The sequence below is a fragment of the Acipenser ruthenus genome, chromosome 40 (genome assembly GCF_902713425.1).
Source record: "Acipenser ruthenus chromosome 40, fAciRut3.2 maternal haplotype, whole genome shotgun sequence".
Taxonomy (NCBI): domain Eukaryota; kingdom Metazoa; phylum Chordata; class Actinopteri; order Acipenseriformes; family Acipenseridae; genus Acipenser; species Acipenser ruthenus.
Genome location: NC_081228.1, coordinates 857,088 through 883,968, shown reverse-complemented (window position 1 = coordinate 883,968; position 26,881 = coordinate 857,088). Strand labels below are relative to the sequence as shown.

The 26,881-nt window shown below is 38.2% G+C and overlaps 1 protein-coding gene and 1 long non-coding RNA gene across 2 annotated transcripts; both read left to right on the top strand.

Annotated features, from left to right (window-relative positions):
- The first annotated feature begins 663 nt into the window (after positions 1-663).
- Positions 664-14,610, top strand: LOC131708133 (uncharacterized). Its single transcript, XR_009311275.1, has 3 exons — positions 664-705; positions 11,224-11,311; positions 12,333-14,610. It is a non-coding gene; the product is annotated as an uncharacterized LOC131708133 (long non-coding RNA).
- Positions 14,611-15,609: 999 nt separating this feature from the next.
- Positions 15,610-17,729, top strand: LOC117397479 (autotransporter adhesin BpaC-like). Its single transcript, XM_033996403.3, has 2 exons — positions 15,610-15,732; positions 16,365-17,729. The coding sequence occupies exons 1-2, from the start codon at positions 15,663-15,665 to the stop codon at positions 16,790-16,792; spliced, it is 498 nt and encodes a 165-aa protein (XP_033852294.2). The 5' UTR covers positions 15,610-15,662; the 3' UTR covers positions 16,793-17,729.
- Positions 17,730-26,881: the final 9,152 nt, after the last annotated feature.

The following is a 26,881-nucleotide window of genomic DNA, read 5'->3' as shown; positions in this document are numbered from 1 at the left end:
AGACCTGTTGTTATTTAAAAAGGGATTGCTTGAGTCAGGTTTTTGGAACGGGCCAGTGGGCACATAGAAAAGTGTCAATGCATGAAAAACAAGCCTGGTGAAACAGCGAGAGACATTTAAACAAGCTGCCATGTAAAGAATTCTTAATTTTCAAATGGTACATTTCTCAATACACTGTTGATTGGGCTTAAAAAGACAACAGGGCATTTGGGGGGACCGTCACCGGGCCGAGTGACTGGGTTTGGCTTGCCAAAAAGGATGATAAATACACCAGAATTAAATTGCAAAAAAAAACCAAAAAAAAACATTTATTTATTTATAGGAAACAAAAGAAAAACTGGAGAAAGAAATACGCCATGAGCATTCTCAGGCCCTTATATACAGAATAAATTTCCCAAAAGGCAACTCTCATTTAAAAATAAAAATAAATACATAAGCGAAAATGCTTCATTAGCATCATCAAAAAATATTTTGGTCAGATTCACACACATAAGGTTAACCATACACATATATACAAGGCAACAACATAAAGAAAAGTGCACTTTTAAATGTTAGCTATGACCTTTAACCTCTGAGGTCAGCAACCATTTTGCTTCTGCTGATGTGGCACTATCAGCCATCTTTATATGCTGAGGTATCACTGGCGGCCATCTCTTATACACTGCTGATCAGCTACTTCCAGCATCAAGGATTTTTTACACACAGGTATGAATAATACAAACTTTGTTTTTTTTTAATTATATTTTCTCTTTGCTTGTGTTGTTCTCCAAGAATGGGGATACACCGCAGTGATTTGGGGGAAATGGTATGTCAGAATTCATTACTCATGCATATCACAAGCCACCCTGTCACAGGGAGGATTATGTCTGTCAATGTTTTACATTCAATTTTAAATGGAAATGTACTGCTTTCATGTTTGCCAATGTGAACCACGCAGGTAAGACCAATCAATTGAGCTGACAAAAGTACATGTTTAAGCACAGAACAGTAATTCACATTGGTCTCTTAAACAGTTCTCCTGCATTAGTTATGTTATATTACATAACAGGCAAAATCCACAATAAAACATACTACTAAATCAACCGAGACATTAACACAGACATTAAATATGAACATTTTCTCCAGGATATACTCCACCTCCTGCTTTATACAATAGGAATTAATAATTCCAGGGAAGATAAACTAAAACAAAAAACATCAGCAAATACTCTCAAATGCTCCCAGCTCCCTGGGATAAGACTAAAGCTAAACGATCATTTATAAAGGATTCAAAGCTGTTCAGCTTGCTGTTTCTGATGCTTCATAAGAGTGGTTTTAGGTACAGGTCCTGACTATACTCATACAAACTAGTGAATATTGCACGCACACACTGTGGCATTTACATACTGTGGTTAGACTAAGAGGGGGTTCAATCATAAAACATGCCCGTTTAGGACACACATCCCAGTTATATAACATCTAGACTACATTTTCTAAGCACATGTCTATGGTAGTAAACATTATGCATTATTGTGGTAAACCCTAAAACACACAGAACTCCCATGGCAATGATGCTTTCATGCTTTCATGACTCATTTAAACATTTTCCTTTATGAATCTGAGGAATTATTTAAATGCACAGAATTATGCATGTTTGAAAGCCTATCACTACAATCTGTTATATGAATTAACTCAGTTATTAACTTGCATGGTCTTATCAGTATTGCACATTGTATTTTTCTGGTGCTGTTGTAATTAGCAGCTTCAGTTGCACTTAAAACTGTCATGATGTTTAAAAACACTAGGATGTTTAAAATGTGGACAAAGAAATGGGAAATAAACACGCACAGAATGTACTGTATAAACATCTTAACGGCAGACTGAGGAAGAAATGCTATGTTAATATATAATAGATATGCCTACATTTGGCTGGGATAGAGATCCGAAGACCATGTTGGTATAAATCAGTGATGATAGGGTTACTGAATAGAGGGATTGGATGAGTACATGAGGAAAATACAAGGATAGTATTTAAATCTCAGGAGATGGAGCTAATAAACAGTTTCCAATGTTAACGCTGACATTGAGCTCAAAGAATCTCTATGGAACAGCTCTAGAAATAAAGGCAATAGACAATGTAATACAGCAGGCAATTCTGTATTTTCAAAGACAAAACCACCTTTGAACCATGCACACCGGCTTGTGTTTTATAACTCCAGCCTGATGTATTACTGGTTACAATGATGTTTCTGAGATGTGCGTGCGTGTGTGTGTGTGTGTGATCAGAGTCGCATCACGCTGCTGTAAGAACACAGGTTAATTCTGTAGGGTAGCCGCCCCCAAGCCTATATCTCACATAACCCATGGCATGCTGCATTCTCTCAGGCACGGGCTTCCTCACAGTGGATTACTTTACTCTAGCCCTATCGCAACTCTGAGGTAAACCATGGTAAATGCACAGCCAGCCACGTAAGCATTAGACTACCAGACTATCAGTTTTCTTATGCACAAAGACACTGAAAATAAATAATGAACATAAATGTACAGTATATAAGTATGGTGTGTTATTTCTGAAGTTAAGGGATGCATGTAGCTGAAGCCACTGCATACTTCAAATGGTGCAGCTTCTGTCGTTAGTCCACAGCTTCTTTAAACCAGAATCCTGCCCCTCTTGGAGCATAATGGGCACGTGTGGAAAGTTCTGTACCCTAGAACTTATTGTTTTTGGCTGGTCTCTGCTGTTTTTCAATACGTTATTGCAGACCGCATAAGACTGAAAAGAAAAGCATGACACAATCAATGGCAATGCCAGCACAAACGCATACAGAGGATTAAATACATTCTTTACATTGTTTTTAATCAGATCTTTGAACGCTCGCTGTCAATATTTGTGTTGAATAAATGACACAAGCACATACAGTAGAGGGATGCACAGCGTTTGGTTCTCCATATATAGTTAGTTAGTGGTGTAATTAGGTTGGCCCTAATGGATGAATGTTTTTCAAAGATCTGCCGCTGTCATCACAGCATGGTGAGAATTAATTACGTGTTCCATGTTCCATCTTCCATATGCATGTCTAGTGTATATGTTGCTCATAACCTCTTATTAGGATGTTGTTGCCTATTTATATTCTGCGTGGGGTCATTAAATATTCATTACACAACTCATCATGCAAACTCAGGACTGCTGGCTTTGCTGAAATTGATGTATTCAGCATATAAAGGCTACATTATAGGATTGGGACACAGCAACCCAATCATGCATCTTCAGGATTTAGAGCCATAGGCCACACTCATTTGATTGTGAGGCTGCACTTTGGCGATATCATTGTCATATTATTCACAATCATCCAAATCAATCATATCTAACTAAATACTGAATGCATGCGCACGTCCAAATTTCAGCACAGGAGCAAAATGTAATATAATCTAGCAGTGCTGTTCCCTCTGTCCTTCTCAAGAAATGACTGCATTTTACTAACTGTTTCCCATTTCATTTAGAATACATGGTCTCGAGCTAAGGTGCAATTACACTGTTACTGCATGTATGAGTATTGTATAGTAATTACATTGCAACTACGCTAATCAATTGGATCCTGTAAGACCCAACTTGACAATGTTTTGAGTTCAATCAACTTCTCAGAACTGGACGAGCTCAGCTTTTTGTAAAGGCATCTATATCAGAATACACTGGTCAGAGCACGTAAGTTTGCTCGTAGTGATTAAACAGACATTGCAGTGAAGCCAGGCAGGCAAGCTACAAGGTGGTGCAGTAACCTTACCTATGATACATATTGATGAAGCCCATGAACTGTAACACTAATGAACTGTTACCATATGGTTGCGATATCTGGGTTAAATGCATAATACAAGCCTGGCAAACTGTAACCTTGGATACCCCCTGTACCCCGGTAAACTGGCCATGAGAAATTTTGTTTCTTATAATGTAGATCAATATTTTGTGATTTACAGCATGGGTGTACTATGTTCCTATAGAGCAGCTGTGTTTCTCTTTCCTAAGGTTATGCATTTAAAAACGTCGAACACAAATTATACTGTCCCCAGCGTGAGGTCGGAGCTCTGAATCTTCATATTAGTTGCATTTGTAGTGGACAGTATTATGGTTCATATAACATCATTTTATAAAATGTATGAGAATAGCAGTTGTGTAAAACCATTTTTTTAAAAATAGGAACAACTGTTAAACCTTTGGGATATATATATATATATATATATATATATATATATATATATATATATATATATATATATATATATATATATATATATATATAAATAATATGTATATATTTCTTCTTTGACTTAAATGAGGCTATATTTGTGAAGTTAAGAAGCTCAAGCTGGATTTTAATAGGCAACCCCCTTAGGATGTTCATCCCTTTTATCATTAGGAAGCACTTGAACAAAAAACAAAACAGATATTTTGCATTTCCAGTAATCCATCATGTGCAAAATAACCCCCTTTTATAACAGCATAGCACCCTAATGTGTGTGCAGTTGTGGGAGGAAAAAAAAACCCATCAAATGCAAACTAACACATTGTTCATGCACATTGAAAATTGCTTTCAATTCAAGCAACGGTAAGTGTCTTTTTCTTTTGAGCTGGGACCTCAGATGCGACTTGCAATCTGTTTCTTCACTGCCAATCCAAGCAAACATTTGAAATGCATTCGTCTCTTTTCAATATAACTCCAAAGGCTCGCTGGGAAGCAATACACTGCTTTTGAAATGCTCTTGCTAAAATCATGATTGCAAATGTTTTCTGAGAACATCGACTTCTAATTACATTTGTTTCTATACAGCGGCTAATTATCAGCAATGCTGATTCTGATCTATGGGTGTATGTTCCAACAGTTCCAATCCCGTCCTATCATTAGATTCTAATCTGTCACTTAACAGGTTGTAAAATAAATATGAAACAAAGGGTTCTCAATCCATCTGATGTTAACTGTAGGCTATGATATTCAGGTTTTTAGAATTGCATCTGGGCTTCAATGATGATGTTTGAGTGTATGGGACTGATGTGAAGGTGTGTGTTGTCTAGCTGGGAAACCATTGGCTCATGCCATTACTGTGTCCCCTGTTGAATATTGCGGATTTAAGGTTAGGGTTGTATCATGCAAAATAAGTTTTACACAGTAAGTACATTGTAACAATGCATCATAACATTGTAGTTATGTATAAGTACACATGTATTTGCAAAGTAACTACTATGCAAATGCACAGTAATTAGAGACGTGTAATGTAAACTGTTACCCGTTTTTGCCTTTGTTAATGGTTACAAGGTAATTAATCATGTGAAGGTCGTCAGCTCTTCTAACACAGTTCTGAGTTTGAATATCCCAAAATGCAATGACTTCCTAAGGGATGCATCCAATTACTGTTCAGCATCTGGTTTGCAACTATTCCTGTGCACCTATTCCAGAAGATAAACTGCTGTCAGCAGTGAGAGTCATTACAGTAGGGGCTAATGCAACAGGCACATGCGATTGCATGGTTTCCGTGGTCTGCTGGGGTGCTTTAGTGAGCAGGTTTGCAAACACAACATGCAATTGCACTCTTGTGCATGTAAAGTGCAGTAAAGTACCGCATTCTTTTTATCATGGATTAACATGACACCGGCATTAATGTCGATATCTAATTGAAAACTAAAAGGTCTGTGTTCAGGTGGCATTCATTGTTCCAATGAGCATTTCATTTGTTCTGCCATTTACCTCATTGCTGGGTATTAGTTAAGCATGTATACTAGGCAAGTCATTGTTGGTCCTGCATTATAGGCAAGTTATGGCAAAATATACAAAAGAAGGAATTCTCGTTTAATGATGTGTGAGTGGTGTGAGGAATTGGCAGCTATACCCTTGACAAGGAGGAGCATCTTACCCATACATTGTTATTCTGAAATGCAGGGGTTTTTGCACAGCTGAATGGTGCTTTGCATTGTTACCTATGTTGCCAAGGTTACACTGAGCAGAATATTTGTTCTATAATAAGCTCGTAACATTTCACAATATGAAATATAATTGCTTAGGCAAATTATGAAAACTACAAGGTTACTTAAATGCACACCAGTTCTTCCGATTGAATATTAAGCTGTGGGCTGCTGTGAAGTGTTCGGTGCATACAAAAACATTAATTGCAGTTGCACTAAAGGATAGTTAAATGTTGTTAAACCTCAGCTTGTTATTATTACATCCCCTTTCATTTTTAACAATTACTTCCCAGGGAATGGGTAATGCAGTCTCAGATTTCTTAATACAGCACGAGAAAAGACTGCTGTAGAATTGTGTGTGTACCTTTATTTAGCAACACAGACAGTAAATAAATATATTGGAATTAATAATTGAATATGAAATCCACAGCATGCTCAGAGCACACAGTTCCAATTAGACTCGCTTCCCTCCACCAAGGCTTCTAAATGTCATGTTACACGGCATCTGGTTGCTTGTCTGTCAAAACAGCCTAGTGACTTCTGTGCATCTTTTTGCATGATACAACCTTAACCTATTGCTTATACAATTGCGTACTTACATCAATATTGTGCAAAAAGATTTACACTTGAAGTGCATTGTCACTGTGGTGGATCTACTTCCTCTCCCTATCCCTGTCACTTGGGTCATGGAAACTTTTGTTCTACTCTTGTATTCAACCTCAGGATATTATTAAAACTTTTCCAGTTCAGCACGTTCCTTTCATTATTTTTCAAAACTCAATTATATTACTCAGATAGAGGCTGTATGGGCAACTTGCAAGGCTTGATTGTATCATAATCCATGCTTTACGTCTGTGAAATATGAAATCAACTGTGTTAAAACACAATGACAGTTTTAAATTATTACATGACTTGAGATAGGAGCAAATGGATTAAAATTAGCTATAGATTCTGTCAGTCATAATCTACAGTATTAAATCTGTTCTGCTGAGAGATATGATATGCAATTAAAAATGAATGTTTGAACGTAATGCTGGCATTTTCAGTGTTATAAGCCACTTAGCTATACTGAAGGTATCTCTTTTGAATAATTTAGAATACATGTTTTAAATAAGCATTTTTTATCACTTAAAAATAAATCCAGTAAATTGCATTTAGGAACCTGGCAGTCGGTTTAGTTTGCTTCCGATAAAGGACTGAACACTGCTAGAGCTGCATGATTTCTTTAAAATGTCTTCAACGAAAAAGCCAGCAGCTGCTTCGAAGATCAAAAATATTTCTGCTAAACATCGCTCCAAGGTAGCAGGATGGGACGCCCTGACCCCTTAGAGGGGAACACTGTTACAGAAAGACAAACAAAAAGAAAGAAGGCACGCTCAGGGGGTTACAGTAAAGAAAGAGAGAGCGGTCAGTGAATGAAACGGGACCATTGCCACACCTCCAGAACTCCATCAAAGTTAGAACTTCACTAACCAGTTTGAGTTAGTGAGTTAAAAAGACACTTTTCTGAATGTGTTATAAATGCACTAATCACTCACTGTAATGTGCGACCTTGGACAGGTAATAATATCATTCATTCAGACTGCAGCTGCAGATTCAATACAGACTTGAACCATTTGTATCAAAGACTACACTTTAACTCCAGATGCTAATTAGGAACTGAGTCGTTTCACCCACATTAGTATTTGTGCTCTGGATAATAAATACACACTCCTCCTTATCTGACCACCCTTTTACTTACTAATACTATAAGCCCATGACAAGGTAAGGAATGCCAGTATTTGGTATTGTAATCCTAATTGCTAATACACTGGTCTACTCCATTCTCATTAAACATCTTTAATGCTATCACACACTTTGACTACAGCCTTAATTAAGACAGCATTTATATGCAGATAGGGGGTAGCAAATTAGGGAGACAGTCAGGGAATGTAACAATTGGGTGGGTAGGGAGGAGGGGGGTGGTATCAGGTGGATTCAATCTACATTTCTTTTGTAAGCAAACAAGCAACAGCTCAGTCAAGTGTGCAACTCAAGGGCAAACACTTCCTCTCTCTCTCTCACCCTGTCGCAGCTTCTATACTAACAGTCCACTTAGTTTCTCCTTACCAAGTACACCAGTGCTGCCTGTGCACATGTACCAATTAACCAGTATATTTTGGGACAGTTCAGGCTTTTCCACTCCCACCCCCAATGCATTCTGGTAAGTGTAGTCATGCTGTGAAAGGTACCTGAGACAGGTAAAACGTACCAGAATGCATTGTGATGTGAATTGAAAAGCCTGAACTGTCCCAAACTGTCCTAGTGTATCTGCATTCATATAGTACCCCTACCTATTGTCAGGAATTTTGGCTAGAGCTCCAGAACAGTCAAATACAAGTTAAAAAAAAAAAAAAAAAATGCTGTGTAAAGCATTGCCATGCGCAAAATACCCAAGGAAAGCATGAAGTAATCCCTTTATTTGTAATTCTACACCCCTTCAGACTCAACCGAGACCCAGCACAAAATAAGATGCTCAAAGCCTTTTTCTTTTTTTTTTCTTCCATGACAGACATGCAGTGTATTTCAAATCCTGGATACATCCAGCATGCTGTCGTCTCCAACAAGCATTGTAACGGCTGGGGGATCAATGCTTCCATCACACCTCATCCAGCCTCGTATGAATGTTCCAGTCAACACAGCTCTCGGGATTTTAAACAACAATCTGTTGTACCTTGAGGCACAGCACAGTACACCGCAGTTATCATGCGGTGCAGCTGGAAGAGTAAAACCAATGCTTTCTTTTAAACAGAGAGGCAGTTTGACTGCTAAGCACCCCAGTGAGGCTGAAAATGAGGAGGGAGGCTGTGACAGGATAGCGCTGTGGGCCCAAGGTGTTACCGGCAGGAGAGAGACAAGGAAACCGAAACAAGGAAGCTGCAGTTTAAGCACCAAAGTGCACATTCATTAACCCGACAGGAGGACAAAATAACAATAAACAAACCGGAACAAATAAACAGAGCACAAGGGCCAAAATAAAAGGTTTAAACAAAACAACCATTGAGTCTCTGCAGTTTCGCCAATGCAGCCATTACATAACAGAGGAAAATGGCAACACGTGATCCAGTGGTAAAGATTTCACAGCTTCAACTAAATAATGCACAGGCAAAATAAAGCAATTTGTATTGTAATTGTGTTTCCACCCACAACGCAGTGGACTTCAGCCCTCGCGGTGCAGAAGGCACAGCACTGCCCTCATTAGAACGATCCATCTCAGTCAGGGAATTGATACATGCCAATGGGCAGAGACAAGAGAGATTTGTCTCCGCAGTTGCTTGTGTTAGCCCTCTTGGGAATCGTACGCATTGCCCAGATTCCAGGCGTATACAGCTTAAGTTAAAGAACAGGGCCAGAGAGAGATTAGTACAGCCTAAGGCATTTGTCACTGTCACTGTAGTTTTCACTCTGCTTCTTCGATTTTGCCTGTATTTTTAGGTGCTATCAGCCATGCAAACACAAGCACATGCCTTACCTGTCTTGGCAAACAAGGTACAACTCACTCAGCTTGTACTGCTCTGACACACGTTGTTAAATTACTGTGGCAAAAGCAAAGCAGATTTCAAGAGCATCGCTGAATCCCTACTGCCACCTACTGGCCTGTTTATGTATTGCACTCTTGATGAAATCCTGGGTTTCATCAGTTCAACAGCAGCCAGTTTAAATGCACGAGTCATTCCAGAATTCCCAACAAGCTTAGACAGACACTGCAGTTTCTGAAGCAGTAAATCCTGGAGCCTATTCCTGAGCAACATCAGTGTAGTGTCACTTTGTTCTTCTTCAAACACTTCCCCATCAAAATAATCAGGATTCCATTTACTGTATTAAAAAAAAAAAACACTGTGAATTTGAGGGCTAATGGCACCAGTTCTATTCAGACATCATAAGAGCTTCTCCTCACAGCTCTGCAAGCGCACCTCATTTCTGATCTGAACTCCACTTGCTGAACTGTACTAATATCCACTGACCAGAGATGAAAAACGAGCCTACAGCTCTACCTAGGTCTGGATTAGGTAGCACTTTACACACATGCACTTACACATCACTACAATGTTATTATGCACAATTAGAAACGTACTTAATGTAAGCATCTTTTTGCGGGATACACGTAAGTACACAGCTGTATCAGAAAAAGGGTTCGGTTTAGAGTTAGGGTTATTTTTTTTTACACATTGTAACTGTGTAAGTACTCATGTATTTCTCTGCTATGTACATACACAGTAATGAGAGGCACGTCATGCACAGTGTCACCCTGGAATATAGCAATGTCATGTGGTGTCTGAAGCAGAGGTACGGCTGCACCAGAAGCTTCGCTTTAAGTCGGGTTCTTGTCCGCCTGGTCACTGTGGTGTTTTTGGGCAGGCGGATTTTGATAAATGGGTTTCTTATGTTTTCAAGGGAACTTTCTTATGTACCATTTCACCATTTACTGAATCAGCTGCTTTGGGGTTTTGGGGCTCATCCTGTTATTGTGTTTTAAACCTTTTTTTTATTATGTGTTGACCAGAATGTGCCACCATCACAGTAGTATGGGAAGTGCATGTGTGCAATGCATAATTCATGGGGAAATATGAGTCAGTCTGTAAAAACATATCTTTTTTTTTATTTATTTTTTTTACTTTGTGTTCTTGGTGAGCCATTACTGCCCTCTGGTGTTCAAAATACTTCATTACACATTCCTGTATAATATATATTTTAAGTAAAACAATTATAATATGCTTTAGAATGTAGGTACATTAACCATGCTGTAGCTACACTGTGCTTACACGTTTGTTACATTTTTGTATTCTGCATACTTAAAACATTGTCTCAGGACAGTGGTTTTGTTCAAAAAAAAAAAAATACATTATTGCCATAAATTAATGCATTTATTAAGTTCGAGGTTATGGCAAAAAGAGAGTGACATCAGATTAGTTTTAAGTATTTTAATATATTAACCAAAGCATAAAAACACACTTGATATATAGCTATATATATATGTGATCTAGTGTAACAATCTCACACTGGAAGGGATAAAAAATAAAACTAACACCATTCAACCGTGTGTTATGTTTGGAGCGAATGCAGTAATACTGCAGTTCAATGTTGTAACTGTAACGCAGGTGAAGGATTGAAGTGATTTCTATACAGAAACAGCATTCATTTGGATTCACATGCATGTTTGTGTGTTCCATTATTTCAGCAGAGTGGAGTTTCCTAATATTGTAACTTGTTTCATTCACCTTTGTTCTTCTGGTGCCACCTGCTTCCTGACTAAGAGGGTGTCTCCGCTCGGGACAGGGCTAGACTGTATTTCTGGATGCTGAACAGAAATGGTCTCCTTCAGCACACTGTACAGCTTTCAAGGTGAGCACTTGTTGCATCACTAAGTTCGAATGCAACCGCTCTGAACAATCTCCAATATATGAAAAATCTTCAAGTGCCAGCTTTTGCCGTGCCTAAATCCTTCTTTGCCTTTGCATTTTGAATGATGATTGCGCACAACCTTGTGCTTTATCACTGTGTTCTGTGTTCAATGTGGCAGCCCTCTGACCAATGCAAATTCTAAGCAAAGGCACGGAAGAGAGATAAAACAAAACTATTACGTCAGAGATGTGAATATATGGAAAGAAAAAAACGTCCCTAATTGTGATGGAACGTGTTCAGAACCTTCTTTTGCTCAAGCGTGTCATAATCTCGGAGCATATGAAGGTTGTGTGGCTGTCTGTCAGACTGCCTGTCTGTTTGTCACACATACATTAACGTATCTACAAAAGACCTTCTCAAAATTCTGATGAAATTTGGCATTTGTGACCATCGCAGACAATGCTCATTTCTTTGTGTGTGTTCTCAATCCTTTCTACTACACCGAAAAGCCCTCCGAGGTTTGTTGTGAGCAGGATAAGGATAGTGTTTAGCCGGGGCTTAAAAATGAATTTGCAAAAGAGAAAGTAAAGAACAGGAGCTGCAGATGTTCAGTCCTTGAGGTTTGTAACACATCTTTGTTGAGTGTATTATAATCTATGACCGTCTGGAGGATCTCTCTCTGCCTGCCTGGATTTCCATCTTGCATTAGAATTAAGGTTTACGGATTACACTTTAGTGTAAAACGCAGTGAAAAATCTGGTTTGCTGCATGTAAACTTGGTGTCTAGTATCCAGGTTGAGCTGCGAGGTGGTGCCACTTAGTAAATGTGTTATAAGCTTGTAGTTTGGTTAGGTTTACATAGCGTTTGCACACCGTAAAAGTCACACAGCAGAAAATGTTACGTTATAATGCATTTATTTCTTATGCATGTTATGTAATGCTGACCCGAGGGTTACACAAGCCAATGTTTCACTTGAGCTTTTTATTAGCTCTCTGTTAATAATGTGTTTTCCTCTCACAGAAGCTCCCCAAAGAATTGAAGCAGGCATGGGAGGAAACTTCAGTGCAGAACAGTGTGTGATTGGCCAGTCTCCCCAGGGATCTGGAGATCGCTGTCTGCAATATCCTTCGGCTCTACTGCTTCCATGCTTTTTTCATTTACTTCCTTTCTTTTTAGCTGAACAGATAGGGAATACTTATCAAAAAGAGTAAAGACATCCAAGTGTGGGTGTTTTAAAAGATGCTTCTTGGTTATCATATTTAATCATGCTAATTCAGTAATTTTCACCTTTGAGAAGTACTGTATGGAAACCCACTGCAGGTTGAACTGTCCATGCACGGCTTTCTTGTCTCTGTCCGATATAATGTAACAACAACGTTTTCAATCCTTTTTAATGAAGTTTAGGATTAGGTAGTTTACCAAAGTTACTTCACCTCCATGCAGCTATAAAAGGTTTTTGTGTAAATGTATGATAAAAAGAGTTTCACCGGAGGGTTCTAACTCTGCGCTCTGAATGTTTCAAATGACCTTCCTCTGTTCTAAGTCCATAATGAAAAATGCTTTGCTTATTCATGTAATAACTGCCCTGGTCCCTGGAGAAGGAAAGGGACCTTGAAGGACCATCATAGGACAGTGGAATGCCAAAGATACAAAGGAAGCCTAAAATGGCTGTGACTCTAAAACTTTTCAAAGCGGTTACTCCAGTCTTGAATTCCTTTTTTTAAAGAATTCCTTTTTTAAAGGTTTAGAGTTACGGTTAGATTTTAGGGTTAGGGTTATATCTTGTGGTTAGGGCAAGAGGACTTTGCTACCCTTCCTCTGACATGTTTATGTTTGGTTTCATTTTCATGCTCCACAAATCTCATACAGCGTCTACTGCTCTCTGTACTCCTCACTTCTGAGCTGTAAGTGCGGCCGCTAAATAGCCCGATGTACGTTATCATGATTGCAGCTCATTATTTGTGCATGTTGAGTAATTTGCGTTGCTCATAAACTTGCATAGGCCGCAGTGCAAAATAACTGCCTGTCCGCTTGGCAATTTGGATTTTGCAGCCGCGATTGTTTGCCCTGCACCTATCCCTACATCAGCCCCTGTCCTCTGCTTTCTGTGCTTTCGTAACCACAGGAATTTGGCTGGCATTTAAAGATGGTTGAAAAGATATATCTACTTGCAAATAATGTTATCTCTAGACCGCCAAGAGAACATTTGTGTAGGGTATGTCACATGGTGTGCATCCCTGCAGGCTTTCATCTCAGATTCAGATCAGCAGATCGAGAGGTACTGCCGTAACCAAGGTGAAACTATTACCAAAGCCAGGAAGATTTGCATTTCACTTTGAATAATAGAGTGCTAGGGTTAAGTTAAACTTTTAGTTTGTCCCCTTACATTTTCATGTTTGAAAATTCTGTGTAGTTCTTATCGCAATGGCAAAAATATATGTGTGTGTGTATATATATGTTTATGTTGTTCAGGAGCTGCTCTTCACACTTCACACAGGCTAGATCAGCTGAAATGTCTTTGTCTAAGGAAGAGCCAGTGCCATCTAGTGATCTGCCATTCTGAAAAGTTTTCTTTTTGTTTTTCTGGCAAATAATTTCTGCGCACTAGAGTTACTCGCTGATCAAGCCGAACTACAGCAGATAAAAACAACTCCTGAACTCACAGTATTAGAACGTTTACACAAATTTAAAATCCCCAGGTCTAAAACACATCATACTTGAGTAGTTGAAATTCTATAGTACATAGCAAACAGCACAGAAAGGTAGTGGAGCTGAGTAACTATCTGTCTCCCAGTCACGCAGTATGCATGTAGTTCTATATTCTTCAGAAAGGAACAGAAGAGTTGAAGATTAGTTTCTTGCTGGCCTGACGATATATTTTTTCAGAAAAAAGGGGGTACATTTCAAAGTCAGTTTTAGGTTTTCAAAGCCAGGCCTTAAATAGAGCTAAGATAAATGTATAGATAGTGTGATGGTCCAAACCCAGCTATGTTAATTAAATTGTATTCATTTTAATACTGTGATTATCAAGAAAAAATATATGTTTAAATAGCTTGTGAGGTTCATAGCAGCCAGGCGTTGTTTCCTTTCATGTACACTGTACTTTTTTGCAATAAAACAAATGAATGCACCATCAACAAAATGTCCCAGATTGGAAAAGCAAATGATACATTACTTTTGTTTCTCTAAACATTCAGTGGAACTATTGTCTTTCCAAAACTAGTTCTTCCGGATAGACAGTGCGTTAAGTGATGGAATACAGTCTTCTTAACCTTCAGTCAACAATAGGAACTTTCTACAGTGCAAACTCAAGTGCTCAGTACACACTCTATGTACATATTTTCCTTATGCTGCATGGTAAGCACCACTTTTATTTACCAAAGGCACAGCCAAGTTCTGCACCCCTCACAGTCGGGTACATTCCATCATCAGCAGTTCTGCACCCCTCACAGTCAGGTACATTCCGTCATCAGCAATAATCTTAGGTAATTGTGCAGAATTGACCTGTATGCAGTAAACACACAGAGCATTGTTTCCACAAAAAGTGACATACTGGAAAAAAAAGTGTATAATTAATATCCAGGTGTGAAATGATGCATGAAAGACATTACTGGCTAACAGAACAGAAGTGGCTAAATTAAGATTTAAAAAAAGAAGGAAAAAGGAAGCTGGCTTGGAGGACGCCCACTGAATCTTCGTGGGGAATTGCTGCAGTGAGGAGGAAAGTGATTGGGCATTCCAAAGTGGGAGAAAATAGGGTGAAAAAATGATCCCTTGTACCCTAAAGGGTAAAGAATTGTTTTAATTAGAGGCTGAGTACATTGTTAATAATTGTTACAAACCATTTACAAAACATGAACAAGGGCTGTTAATAGTCATGTTGAATTATGTAAGACACTAAAAGGTTGCATAGGTACAATCTAACCTCAATTACACAAAAATCCAGTTTCATCAAGCTTGAAGAATTCACCTGTGCAGTCAAAACGTTTTTATATCAAAAATAGACATGTGTGCTGTTAAGTGGAACAGTAAAACATGAGAGGGAAGATATAGACCAGATAAAAAAACACGTGTATCAAATTATCTGTTTGATATTTAATTTGCTTGGAAGTGAGTTGAAAGCCTCAACTACAGAATCAAATCAAACTTTGTATAATTTTTTTTTTTTTTTTTTTTTTTTTTTTTGAGAGCAGTTTTACACAGAATTGTAAAAGTAAATATTTGCATTCCGTCCCCACCCAGACAATGACTCCATTACCTGGGTGTGTCCTTCAATGAGAGAGGATATAACCCTGCTAAAAGCCTTGCGCTTCATATTTGAATTATCCTGTGGCTGAAGACAAAGAGAAAATGCTACCTTTCACATCAATGATTGCTCTCTGTGTGCTTTTAATAGCATTGCCTGTCTACACTGAAGGAGGTGAGTGGCAGACATTATTCTTATAGGTTAGGAGAACATGACCATTCCCCCTTTGTAAGAGTTGTCCTCGACTATTACTGATAAGTGCAATCACTTATACTATTGTTTTTTTGCTCAGTGAGACCAGTGTTTATATATATATATATATATATATAAAGGGGGCAGCAGTGTGGAGTAGTGGTTAGGGCTCTGGACTCTTGACCAAAGGGTTGTGGGTTCAATCCCAGGTTGGGGACACTGCTGCTGTACCCTTGAGCAAGGTACTTTACCTAAATTGCTCCAGTAAAAACCCAACTGTATAAATGGGTAATTGTATGTAAAATAATGTAATTGTATGTAAAAATAATGTGATATCAATTGTAACAATTGTAAGTCGCCCTGGATAAGGGTGTCTGCTAAGAAATAAATCATAATGATAAATTAATTCCTTACCTATCTTTAACTGTATATACAGAGGGTATCACTACACATTGACTAAATTATTGCAGGCACTGAGCTTTGACTGAAGATCATGGATAGTTAATTGTTACCAGCTAATTATACCTATTATATTATTAACTTTGACATGATATCATACCACAATCTGATCATCCTTCAGTTATATTCATCATTATTATTTCTTTATATATTAGCAATGGGTGCCGACAATGAAACTTTAAATGAAACCAACTCCACAACAGATACCACCAAATCCAATAGTACTTCTACGGGAGAGAACTCAACTTCAAGTGGAATCAATTTTCCATCCAATACAAACACCAACGTGTCTGTCAACTCCTCAGTCTCTGGTACCAATAACACTGCGTCTGAGTCCGAACCCTCCCAGACTGTTAACAACACCATGACTACAGGTACCAACTCAACGGAGCACGGAACCAACTCCAGTCTGACAGGAACAAATCCTACATTGCCAGGAACTACTAGCACAATGAATCCTTTGAACGCCACAGCTGCGTACCTTTCTGCAAACGCTTCCAGCAGCTGTAGCCTCTCATACTCCCTCACCGTGGCTCAGTTAACCCTCGCGTTGCTAGTCTCCGTCAACAAGCTAATGGCGTAATCACAATAATCATCTGTTGTATTTTTCAAGTTTCGGTATTGTTGTGCCAAATGTATTTTCATGCTTTTTAAAGAACGTGGTGGTTTTGTTAGAGGACCACGTGGGTTCAACGTGAAAGCTTAGCAGTATAATGTAGGGTTCGGTTAAAGCTGTGATCACAGAACCACTAAAGGTGTAGCGTCAATGTGCTTGTGTCCTTGTGCGATATTACCAATATTAAAATAAGCAAAGAATGAATAAGAAAGATATTGATCTGAACATCTGATTTTGTAACACAAAATGTAGTTCAACTTAAAAAAAAAAAAGTGGTTTGGCTATTTTGACTATGCAATGCTACAATGGTAATGTAAGAGCATGTTATCTCGAAATGAGACGCTTTGCATATGATTTCTACCAAACCGAAAAATGAAAAGGATGGATAATATTGTTTTTTTTGTTGTTGTGTTAATTGTTAATAAAAGCTCTGTTGAAGTGTACAGTATAACATTATTAGTTCATTCAGTAATCTCTAATTTCACTTTACTCCAGCACAAATGAGGCCCTGTTGTTTACTTACAGGAAGGCAACAGCGTTAATGTCTCAGAATTAGACATTAGCATCTTAATATATTAAAGCCAAAGAAAGGTCTCTTCTAGCCTCCAAACCAGACATGTTTAACTAAATGGAAACCTATTTCAGATATCTAAACTGCATTTATGAATTTAGCAGGGTTCTGGAAAAGGAAGAAAGTTATTACAAATACTGGTCAAAAGATATCTAGTGAAAAAAACATTGTATTTTAATTACCAGTGTGCGTGTTCCTGGAGGATTTGTATATACTCAATTGTCCACACATATGTCATAAAGTTTGGATGTGTGATGGGATGGACCTTTCTGCCTTTAACATGAATGGGATTCCTTTATATATTGATGTAAAATAAAATCAAATTATTACATGTGTTATCTTTTCTATTACATTTTTTAATTTATTATTTAAAGACTTTTTACAATGTACTATGCATCAAAAATTCATGGTCAAAAGAATATATATATATATATATATATATATATATATATATATATATATATATATATATATATATATATATATATATTCTCCTTCCTTAGGCACTGTTTGATTCATCAACAAGTATTGAGGAAGCTTACACATTCCAACTGACAACCTTTATACCCGGTTTCTGAATTTAACTACACGTGAATATGCAGTAAAAGGTTCTTCACCCCGCAGCTGTTATAAAACCACAGCATTTACAACAAGCCACCAGGAGATGGCAGTAGAGCTCAATGTACGGTATGCTGTCACATTTTAAAACCAAGTGTTTGCTACAATATTCTGCAGTCAGCTGCCATTTTTATGTTATTCCAAAAGAGGACCAGAGACAAGAAATAGGTTCAGAATTTGTGTTGATAAAGCCAATTGAACGAACATGCTTGTTTATCAGCAAATAAAAACACAGAATCCTTTCTTGGCCTCGATACTCTTTCCCTGGCATGCTCGGTCTGTCCTCGGCTGACAGCTTGACTGGCTAGAGGAGAGGATGGTGGATGGGGCTCCAGCCGCCCCCCCTCCCCAGGGGAGAGAATTAGCTGCATGGGGATGGAGGTGGAAGTCGCATGGAAATGAAAAGACAAGTACAGGTAAGTACAGTACAGTTCATAACACACATGTGTCAAGTGATTGTAATAGTTAATTGAAGATGGGGCTTGCCTCTGAGTTTCTTAAAACTACAGCCAAGTGGTAACACTTTACATTAAGTGTCTCTAATTACTGTGCATTTACATGGTAGTTACTTAGGAAATGTGTACTTATGCATCAATGTATTTAATGTGTAAATCCTTTTTGCATTATATAACCCTAACTAACTCTAAACCTTACCCCAAACTTACATTTAGAAATACGATTTAGTGTAACTGGGATTAAAGACCTCCCTTACTCAAACAGTGAGAGTTTCACATCAAGGTATTGATTCTAATTAAAACTTTTAATGTACTATGTGTCTTTCTATACAATATACATTATTATTAAGTTTCTTCTGTATTTATTGAATGGCTGCACAGGTTTTAACTAAAGCTGGAAGAATGAAAACAGGTAAACACCTGCTATATGTAGTACACACTTGTGCATCTGTGTGGTTGTTTCACTTTTTTTAATGAGTTGAATGGGGTCTAAAGATGAAAGCTTTTATGGTTTGAATATACACTGTGGATACGCTGCAGATTGTACACAGCCTGGCAACCCTACTTGATATTTCCTGATCAGCTCAAGATCTCTTTGCTCCAGGAATTTCCTCATTCCCTTTCCTTTCCTTCTAAATTAAAACAAAACGCGTTATTGTTCAAACATGTAACTTTAATTCTTCAAACAAGAGTTCAGCATGCATGGACTGCCTTTTATTAATGAAGGTATATGGAACATCACTCAAAGTGTCCATAAAGCCTTTATTTTTCTCCTGAAACAGTTGGAATATTCTTCCCACTACAGTATAAGGCTAGTGTGTGAAGTGAAGGTACTGCCGTTATTATAATTTCATATATTTCCACTCTCTGTGCTTTTTGACACATTTGAACCCTCTTCCTAAGGAATATCTATACAGCAGTAATTTATCAGAAGTGGAGCGCTGTGTAAAGTGTTGCATCAGACCTCAGAATTCTGCCCAAAATGGGCTTCTGTTCCCCCAACACTGTCCTATGGTCAGAGAAGCAGACAATATAATACGTCAAACCTCTCTTTGTACACAAGCTTTATAGTTCCTAAGAAGTTACAGACATTCACAGGCCCACCTCTTTTCCTCAATATTTCAGGGTCAACATCCAGACCCCATCGACTCCCGTCCCACGTCAAAAGTTTGCTTTTCACAGTGATGAGAATTTGTGCTGTCAAAAAATATCCTCTACAGCAAAAGGTATACATGGGCAGATTACCTCAAAGGTGTATGCAACCTGAATTGCAGTATTACTATTTTTTACCTATGCTGAACTCTCTCAAATTCATTATGCATAAAGCAGGGGGTTGGTTTGATGTTCTTTGACAATGTATCAGTGTCCCCTAGGGATGTCAAGGTGAGGTGATAAAACGAGAGAAATCCTTTCTTCGCTGCTAGGCTTTCCAGAGGTCACCAGCGAAACAATTTGTGTTTGCTGTCAGGTGCTGAGTAACTACATCTTGCTGGAAATGTGAGTATGATTCAAGCCCTGTTGAAAAGAATAGTGTTAATAAAAGTGACTCTAGACCTGGCTCCTTAGCTACTGTAATAACTCTGTATGCATGAGTGAAAACGGTGCAGCAAACAACATCATTTGACTGCAGTGAATGTGTATATGTAACAGGCAGTGCCGTGCGATGCAGTGCAGTCACAGATTCCACGCTCCACTCTTAATACTGCAGATAAAAAAAAATCATAGTTTCAAACACTTCATCAGACATCATACAGCATCATACATCATTCTGCAACAGGAACGGGACTACTTAAGTACTAGTCAGAACTAAAATAGACACGAAGCTTTGAATTAAAAAAAAACACTTGAGGTCTTTGATGCTCACATCAAAGCAAACGTATTTAATAAAGTTATTAGAAATAACATGCTTTGAATGAAACCTTGTGTAATTCTGTAGCATTAACAGAGTGTAGCTGGAGAATCGCTTTGATGTTTTGTAGGTGTAACATTTTGTTTCTTATTACTGGGAAGTCTTGTATTTCTTCTATAGGCTGTGAAGTGCATTAGCATTTTGAAACGGCATCATTTACTTTGTACTTGGAAATCCCTCGCCTCTCAAGGGTTTATTATACATATCCGTCTTATGAATTATATGAGAGAAAATGGGCAAAAACTGACCCTCCAATACCCATCCCCTTATCAAATTGAAACTGCTCGAAAATGATTGTGTAGGGCTCTTACACTTAAACTACACTTTCACAAATAAAAAAATATGAATTTATAGAAATCATATTTGCAGAAGAACATGTGGCCCATCAGTGCTTGCCTGGTTCCTAGTAGCTGGCGGATCTCAAAACTCAGGACTTAAAGGATCCCAGTGCTTCAGCATCAACAGCATGGCTAGGTAGCCCATTCCACCCCCTCAGTGTTCCGTCCCCTCAGTGTTCCGTCCCCTCAGTGTTCCATCCCTGAAGTGTTCCATCCCTGAAGTGTCTCCTACCCTCTTTTCTAAGTCCACTTCCACCTGGCTTCTGTGCTGGGCTGTGGATCGATCGGGTGAACTTTGTATACTCCTTTTAGGAATTCGTCTATCATGTCACCCCTAATCCATTTTGTTCTAGGCTAATTCAGTTACAATGACCTATCTTCATAGCTCTTTCCTTTAAAGTAATTGTAGCTAAGAAAAGAATTCCATTAATGTCAGCCATTATGCAATTATCCGTTGGCTACAAAGGCCTCAAGTGTGCATTTTTAAAAGAAATACATTTTATAGCCCACGTGTATTTTAATTTTAAAACATGATATCTACTAACCGATACACACTGGTAATCTTCTGAGGCACCACTATGCAAGCTAAAGAGGACCAGATCCATTGTATTGCAATTGCTCATCATTCTGTGGTCTGTCAATTATTTCTTCCGGGTAATCATTGGTACTAATGGCATCCCAAAGATGTATTTCTGCCTATCTGGGGTTATTTTGAAACAAATTTAGAGCATTTTCCACCCATAGGGAATTACCCTAGATTGCAATCCATGTGTATATCCTGGGAATATCCCTAAAATAAATGATTGATGCAAAGAGAAATCTGTCTCACAGATATTTATTTACAGCAACTCTCAGCCTAGCTGTTAGAATCTTGCAAATTGCCATAAAAGGGTTTGAAAAGCTGCGCATGAAAAACAAAGCTTGCACAGAAATATTTGCTGTGTGCTCGGTTGAGATGCATTCATAATTCATAACTCGCTATAGGTTATGTGTTTCCAAATTGCTCTGTCTGCGATAAATAATGATGCTGCATTTTAAGAGGTGCTCGTCAATCATGTTAATTTAGTCTGCAGCTTGATTTACTTGGGGAATCGTTCAAGTTGTTGACTGCTGTTGCATGACTGAATCCCAACAACATTTCTGTTTGTCATCTTATATCAGTAAGGATTATCAGCACCACCATTACCTCTCTGCATGTTATAGCATTAAGGAACCATCGTTAGCTGTAAGACATTGTTATTTCCATTTAAAAATCGTCAGGTTAAAAAGAAAGCGAGGGAAAAGCAGCTGGGGTGGTCATCGCTGTTACGTTGTTATTTCTGTTATATGAAATAGCATTAGCTTGTCATAACCCAAGAGCTGGTAAATACACCTCCGTTTGTTAGATTAGATTGTGTTTGCGGTCATGCATAAAGATATTGAACTCAACACATTTTAGATATGACATTTACCAGATGATTTTCTGCATACTGTATACCACCATAGAAGGGGTTAAACACGCTGTTTATTATGACAGTCTTTGCTGTTCATGGTTGGCCTACCTCACACTGGAATTCCCAATGAGACAGCTGAATCTGCACAGCATAATCATTATAATTCACTAAGGTGATACCGTATATAGGTCATACAGTACTTCATAACGCTGTCACTTTCTTGTGAGTCAGAACAATATCCTATGCTACATATTACACAAGTCAGATTCTCAGAGCTGATATAACCCTAAACCTAATCTTAACCCACTAACCACAACCCCAACCCCACGAACCTTAACTCTAACCCTAACTCTAACCCTAACTCTAACCCTAGTCTAAAACTCGCTTTTATCTGGAGATTAGTTTCATTTTGGATGAACTGAAGCTGCTGACGAACGCTGTGCAAAGTGGCACTCCCTGCAAAGCTGGAGACATTTGCATTTGCAATAGTCACAGGGAAACTGCTCAAGGGAACTGTCTGTTCATTGTGATGCTATTATGATTTACATACAATGCAAAACACCTTCTTGACAAGCATCTCAAAGCACAGCAAATGGCATAAGCTCAAGGAAGCCTGATGTACAGATACATCTGGATATATTATCATGTAGTGACTAATTGTAACGCATTGCATATCATGAGTATATACATTCCTACAACAAGCGCCTAAACCATGCTTGATATATACATGATTATATACATAGATATCAAGAATAGTTTAGGTGCTTCCGATATCAGATTAAATCATCATTTGAATAGCTAGTATCTTATTTGTCCTTGGATAAACAATGCGTCCAATGATCTACAAGGAAGGGATTTATATCTTGCCTCAGCCCATTACGTCCCTGCTGTGTGACAGAGTTCGCCTCCTCCTTCCCAGCCTGCACCTGCTTTCTGCCTTCATCTAACAGGGGAAGGCAGCTATCCTGCCTCTCCACATATCTGTGAGCTAATTTACGGGCAGGGGTACCTTGAAAGGCGAGGCCAAAGAATGTGGTGTACAATATGTATAATGTAGTAGTGTTGCCTAATCTATGTTTTAATAAATAATCAATCACATGAGTTTCCTGATGGAACCAAAAGTTAATAGTTCATGTTGTTGTTCTGCACTATAGCAATACATCTAGAGGTTCTTATGAGACCTAATGTTTTTAACACAAGACTGGACTTTAAAACAACAGAGTGCCCATAAAATCTTGAACTGTAACATTGTAGCTTTGAATACTGGGGCGTTTTATCATGCAGTTTTACTCTGGTGTGAACGTACTTTGAAAAATGCTTTGTTTTTAATGCGATTGTCTATAATGGTAGACATTACATTTTAATAGCTTCTACCAGACATTAATGTTTTGCTTATATTGTATCTGTCATACCCGCTCATTTATATTCAGACCCACTGCATGTACTTTTTCCTCTCCTGCGCAACTTATTAATGAAACATGCTTTACAGAGATTATTAAGCAAACTGATATCACTTTGAGGTCGTTAAATTAGTTGACATTTCTGATGGCAATCCTAAATTGGCTGGAATGCATTCTGCAAATGATGCAATGCATTTCAATACCCATGTTACATTTCCATTGGCAGCTGGTATGGGTTGGGGGTTTGGAAGCCTTGTTTGTGTCCCTCAGTAGCAGACTGCAAACCTGCACTGCTGTGGTTGGCAAAGCAGTTTCTTATGCAGCGTACAGCAAGTGCAAGGGTGAGCAGTGTCTATCCAGGTGATCCGAACTGTAGCGTCACTATCTAAAGAGGACACTCTGTGACATATTTCTACAGACAGAACTGCACCAGGCAGACTCGCAGGCGATGTTGTTAGATGTTTGTATAACCTTACACAGCTTTGAATCACCAGTGTAAAAGTACGAAGCATAGCAAAATTAATTTGATGGCAAATCCTATGAGTGTTCAGTAGCACTTTACATTAGGTGTCTCTAACCAAACTGTAATGGTTTTGCAATACCACTCGGATGACACATAATTAAACACATGGCTGTGCAGTCACAACATGCTTAATTAAAAAAGGAAAACATGTTGGCAGTTTCTAGCATCTTTTGTAATTACACTGTACATATATAACCACGTGTTTAATTATAGTGTATGCCATGTGTTAATGCTTTTATGTAAATTGAATTACAGATGCTTTTTTAATATGCACTGTAAAGACTGAAAAGTAAACCAGCACACATGGTTTTTCTATCTAATGCTCACTGCATGGCAACAGCATGCCATTGGTTACCCGTCTCAGAGTTCAGATGAAATTGGATGGACATGAGCATATTATTCAAATAAATGACTCTCTGTCCAAGCGCCTGCATGTTCTGTGTGCATTCCTTTGCATGACCTTCTTTTGAATCTGGGAAGCCCTCAGCATTACACCGTTCATCTGATCACACACTTAATTGTATGCTTCAGCAACGGGATGGAAATACACATTGCCTTTCTGTTTCAACGACAGCCACATCTGAACAGTAAACTCAATTTGAAAACGTTCTGTAGTCTCTTCTTATTGTTTATGAATCATCTGGCATAGACAACATAGGAAACATGATTTTGAGTATGGCCATTGGTCCCCCTGTTGGCATACTACAGAACACAGTGTTTAAGTACTGGGTATAGATGATGTGTCACTGGCATTAGAAAGGAGGACTTATTTAATTATGATGCGTACACAGCAAAGGAAGAGAAAACCTGACCCCGGATCTCCTCCATTCTTTTCAGATGATTTGCATGATGGCTCTGATATCTCCCCTGGTTCAGCATTAGCATGGAAATTAAATCAGATCACTGAAGATGCATTGAAGAGTTGTGTGTTTTTAATCTTGTTCACCAGCCTTCACATTTTCTCATTTTATACTGAAACGTACATCAAGTTGTCATTAGAAGCACATTACTTCACCAATGCCGCCTTGTCGTCTGTAATTGCAATCGGTAATATAAACGAGAGAGCATCAACACGTGAGGTCCCACCATCGCGACAGGGGGGCAGCATGAATACATACAAGGGAGTATCTGCATCAGGTCGTGAATATTTAACAGTAATGATGTGCCAATGCCTGGCCTGGAAACACCAAAGATGATAAAACAAGTCTAAAAAATATGCTTAATTTATGATTTTAACAAAAGCAAACGTGCTTATTTTGCAGTAAAACATTGCTTTCAGACCGCCTCAGTATAATATCCACCTCACTATTCAGACCCGTGTTTTACAGTCCCAATTGCCTCCTATTAACAGCAATGTAAAGTCAGCTTCCATATTAAGGTCACCATCTACTGTACCTCCCACACGCATCAAGACTCTGGTACATACCCTCTCTATCTGATCCATGCACTGTTAACTGGTTAAATAAATGGGCTAAACCAAGACATTTTAAATCATTAAAATCCTATGGTGTTTATTTGGGTAGCACTTTACATTAAGTGTCTCTAAGTGCTGTGTAGTTACATAGTAAATACACATGTACTTACACATAATTACAATTACACATACACTACATTGTAACTATGTATACTAGCACTGTAAATAGGTGGAAGTGAACTTGTATTTACTAAGTAATGTCTATGTAAATACTGCAATTTGAGACACTTAATGTAAAGTGTTACCTGTATTTGTTACAATACGCTATACAGTTTTTCAGTCATGTCATTGATCTCATACTGTATGCATGACCACCTGCATTTAAGCTATTTAACCAAAAGCAAAAAGGTCTGCAGACCTGCTTACAGAATACATCTGCGAAATTCCATACAGTGTTTATTTTGTTTCTAAAAGGCAAATTGTCAGAATCAATCAAGTGGACAGATTCACTCAGGCATAGCCATTGCAAGGCGAACATTTTAAAAGATTGTAAATTTCAGTGTGAGCTTCTGTTTTTATGCATTTTTTGACCCATTTTCTTCAAACACTATATCTTCTTTACAATGGCTTAAGTAAAACACTAGTTTATGGTATACGTTTATTATGTAGCAGTGTCAGATACTCAGATGCATGTTTTTGCAAACACATTCTAAACTGTGATAACTGACTTGTATCATACTTGCTCCTGTTTTATGAAAATGAGCTCTCAAGCTTTCTGCAGAAAGGCTTTCCAGAGCATTGCTTTTGTTCTTGTCACCAGGGGTCCCCAAAACCCTTCTGAATTTGTTTTGTTGTGAGGTACAAAACAAATCTCGGAAACATTGCTTGATTTGAAATTCATTTAAACCCATCTATTGTATGTTGTAATTATATTAGCACAGCTGTAAAGCTGTTACTATAATAAAAAAGCAAATCTGACTAAAACACTTAATAAGAGGCTTTTCTTTCACAAGGCATCTGATTCTTCCAACGAATAAGCATTCACTTTTCATTTCATTCCCATGCACCCAAGCACGACTGTCCCTTATCTTCATAAAGATCTATCCCATGATGCTTCTCATTCATTAGCTTACCTTTTGTTTTTACATAACAAGCAACTCTTGAATTAATAACCGTGTGAAACACAGAAGAAAGTCCCGATGTTTATCCATAGAAAAAAAAGTCATTTATTCTACACAGTAGTTAGTGAAAACCGCACACTGTGCTCTTCGTGCGGCTGACACATCTCGCTATATTATGTCTATTTTTACTGTCATGATGGTCGTGTGGTGTTGAGTTGGGGGGATATGTCTATTATATGATAATGAGTGTTTTTTGCGTATGACCCCCTCCCCC